A 3,151-nucleotide genomic window follows, 5' to 3' on the forward strand; every position below is an offset into this window, starting at 1 on the left:
TTTTATTATTATTATTTTTTTTTAAATAAACAGCTCCTACTAACTGTACTGAAGCAGTGACATTATATTTTTTGCAAGCAGTTTCCAGTATTTCAGTTATAAGTGTCTATTTAAAATGTTTACACTACCACAAAGTGCAACAGTTATTGTACAACAACTTGACTGATCCCTTGTAAACTCACAGATATGAAATTAAAATACTCACAGATTAAATGCCACACAACTTTGGTGCCAAAAAACAATGGGTATTTTGGCTGGGACTTTTTACACTGGTGGTGGGTGTAAAACACCAACATTCCTGATTCAGATGGCAAAAATCACTGACTAGCCCCTGTAAATGTTGAAATCAGCTCCCAATGAGAAACCATTACTGTCTGAATATGGCTATACTGTAATTGCATTGTTTTAATCTGTTTTCCTCCTGGCCTGTTATTCCAGAGTCTGTTTGCGCTGGCCGCAGATGAGGACTCGGAGGTGCGCAAGAACGTGTGCAGGGCTCTGGTCATGCTGCTGGAGGTGCGGGTGGACAGACTCATCCCTCACATGCGCAGTATCGTTGAGGTGAGATCTTGATGACCCAGAAGTGATGTAGATCTTGAGCAGTCAGAGATGCTGATGATTGACTTGACGGTTTGTGCAGTACATGCTGCAGCGCTCACAGGACCCGGATGAGAACGTGGCTCTGGAGGCCTGTGAGTTCTGGCTTACGCTGGCTGAACAGCCCATCTGTAAGGACGTCCTGTCTGGACATCTTGCACAGTAAGTGACCTTTCTCTTTTGTCATAAGAGTCTCACCAAAAGTGTTTGCTTCAGTTGACAAACATGTACAGTCTCACCCTTCACTTGCAACCGTTCAGAACTGTGACATGATATGCAGAAGACAGGGACAAATTATTGGGGCAAAAGTTAGTTCCATGCATTTGATTGCCCTCCAAAAGTTGTAGTTCCATATTGAACATATAAAACTATACAATGAAGCGTGGTATGCTGCATACATTACGTTACATACATTGCATACATAAAACGTAGCTGGGCATTAGTATCCTGCTTAACGTCTGTAGTGTGAATGTAGTTTTTCTTGCCTTTAGAGTAAAATGCAATGATAAATTACTCTTAGCAAGTCCAGTGTGTGTTAAGTAAATATTGTCGATTTTAATTATAATTGCCACTAAATATTTGCCTCTAAAACAATTTTTCACATTCTCTGGAAAAAAATTTATATGTAAATGAATTTGAACAATTATTATTAATTTATGTAATTTTACTCTACTGAATTTCTTTAAATAGCATTTGCTAGAATTTTATGTATGTTAAGACTTAAAAAAAAAAAAAAGGCTATAGCAGAATCTCAATTGTTTGGCACATTATTGTTTTTATTAACTTAATTATATAATGTAATTATTTAAAGTTAGCTTTTTTTCCACTTTAAAAATCATTTAAACATAAGACATTTAAATAGCTAAATAGCCTTTTTCCTGTTTTGATTTGACAATTTATTGTAATTGTTTTGATTAATTATATATATGTAAAAAATTCCCTCTCTAAACATTTAGACATTTTTAGACGTTAAAATTTACATAACTACGCTATAGCAGAGTCTCAATTGCCACATTTCTTCTGTTGCACGGTATTTAGCAACTGAACTTCCTGCCTGTTGCCTTAGAAATTATTTAATGCATTGCTTAATTGTCAGAGAAACTCTCATTATTTGTTTAATCCCCCAGTGATTGGATCACATCCATCTATACCTTCAAATATCCTGATGTCCAGTTTTGACCTCCTGTCTTTAATCTCTCTTAGACTGGTTCCTGTTCTGGTGAACGGCATGAAGTACTCTGAGATTGACATCATTTTGTTGAAGGTTAGTTACTTCACTTCACAAGAACTTCTGCACCAGCCTGGCCTCGGGTGTGATGATAACATTATCCCTGATTTTCTCCATGATTTTCAAGTATTCATACTGTCTGACCCAAGGCCTTTGACTCAGTCATTGCTGTCCAAAATTGCCAGTTGTTTCATCACACCGACCTTCTGCTTCCTGTGTAGGGTGACGTGGAGGAAGACGAGGCTGTGCCGGACAACGAGCAGGACATAAAGCCACGCTTTCACAAGTCTCGTACCGTCACCCTTCGGCACGAGGGTAATGAAGGTGAGGAAGGAGAGGAGAGTGATGAGGATGATGACGATGACGACGACAGTTTGTCCGACTGGAATCTACGTAAGTGTCTTGTAAAAGAAACCAACCTAATGCTGTTGAAATTTTGCCTGTTTTTGTAAGCAGCAATCAAGGTTTGCTCACATACTTGGTGTTTTCTGTGGAGATGATTACACTCAATGTCATGAATGTCAGTGATGTTCAAGTATTCATACTGTCTGATCCACAAAAAGCTTTCAAAGCCTAAAGTTACATTGGTGCTGAGTGAAACATCTAACCCCATGTACGACATGTGCATTTCCTCTGCAGGTAAGTGTTCGGCGGCTGCCCTTGATGTGCTGGCAAACGTGTTTCGGGATGAGTTGCTGCCCCCCCTGCTTCCAGTGCTGAAGGAGCTGCTGTTCCACCCAGACTGGGTTGTTAAAGAGTCTGGCATCCTGGTGCTGGGAGCCATCGCTGAAGGTATAAGACAATGAATGCAAGGAGGTATCAAATGTAACCCTGTTTGCCCTAAATCTGGGCTTTGTTCTGATTCGAATGCTAGAATACAGCTTACTGCTTACTGTTCTGTGTACTGCCTACAATTTAAGACTCTATGCAATAATAATTCATGTTTTTAACAGTAGTATGAAACATAGTGAGGTCATGTGACCATTTAGCATATGTAATTCAGCTACATCATATTTGGTCATTTTTGCATTTTTACCTCAATTTTGTTTGTAATAAAAAATAAATAGTCACTTGTAAAATTCAAAAGATCAATCTGGTGGTGTTCCATTAGGGGTATGGCAATATTTTACACATCGTTTTCTTTTCACTAAAAAGTAGAGATGCACCGATTGCAATTTTCTTGGCCGATTCCGATTTCCGATTTTTTTGTTAGTGTGATCTGCCGATACCGATTTTTGCCGATTCCGATTTTCTTTCTAAGAACTATAATTGACAGCATATACAAACAAAAATCTACTTTTCTTCAACGCAAAGTTTTATTTTCAT

General features: G+C 38.4%; 1 protein-coding gene across 1 annotated transcript in view; it reads left to right on the forward strand.

Moving 5' to 3' along the window:
• LOC107758120 (transportin-2-like) overlaps positions 1 to 3,151 on the forward strand; it is a 16,458-nt gene that overhangs the window by 6,864 nt on the left and 6,443 nt on the right. The window contains exons 8-12 of the mRNA XM_016575783.1: positions 439 to 561; positions 641 to 759; positions 1,801 to 1,861; positions 2,047 to 2,218; positions 2,465 to 2,617. Coding sequence (XP_016431269.1) covers positions 439 to 561; positions 641 to 759; positions 1,801 to 1,861; positions 2,047 to 2,218; positions 2,465 to 2,617 — 628 coding nt within the window. The remainder of the gene's footprint in view (positions 1 to 438; positions 562 to 640; positions 760 to 1,800; positions 1,862 to 2,046; positions 2,219 to 2,464; positions 2,618 to 3,151) is intronic.

This window comes from Sinocyclocheilus rhinocerous, unplaced genomic scaffold, assembly GCF_001515625.1.
Source record: "Sinocyclocheilus rhinocerous isolate Xijiao unplaced genomic scaffold, SAMN03320098_v1.1 scaffold234, whole genome shotgun sequence".
Taxonomy (NCBI): Eukaryota; Metazoa; Chordata; class Actinopteri; order Cypriniformes; family Cyprinidae; genus Sinocyclocheilus; species Sinocyclocheilus rhinocerous.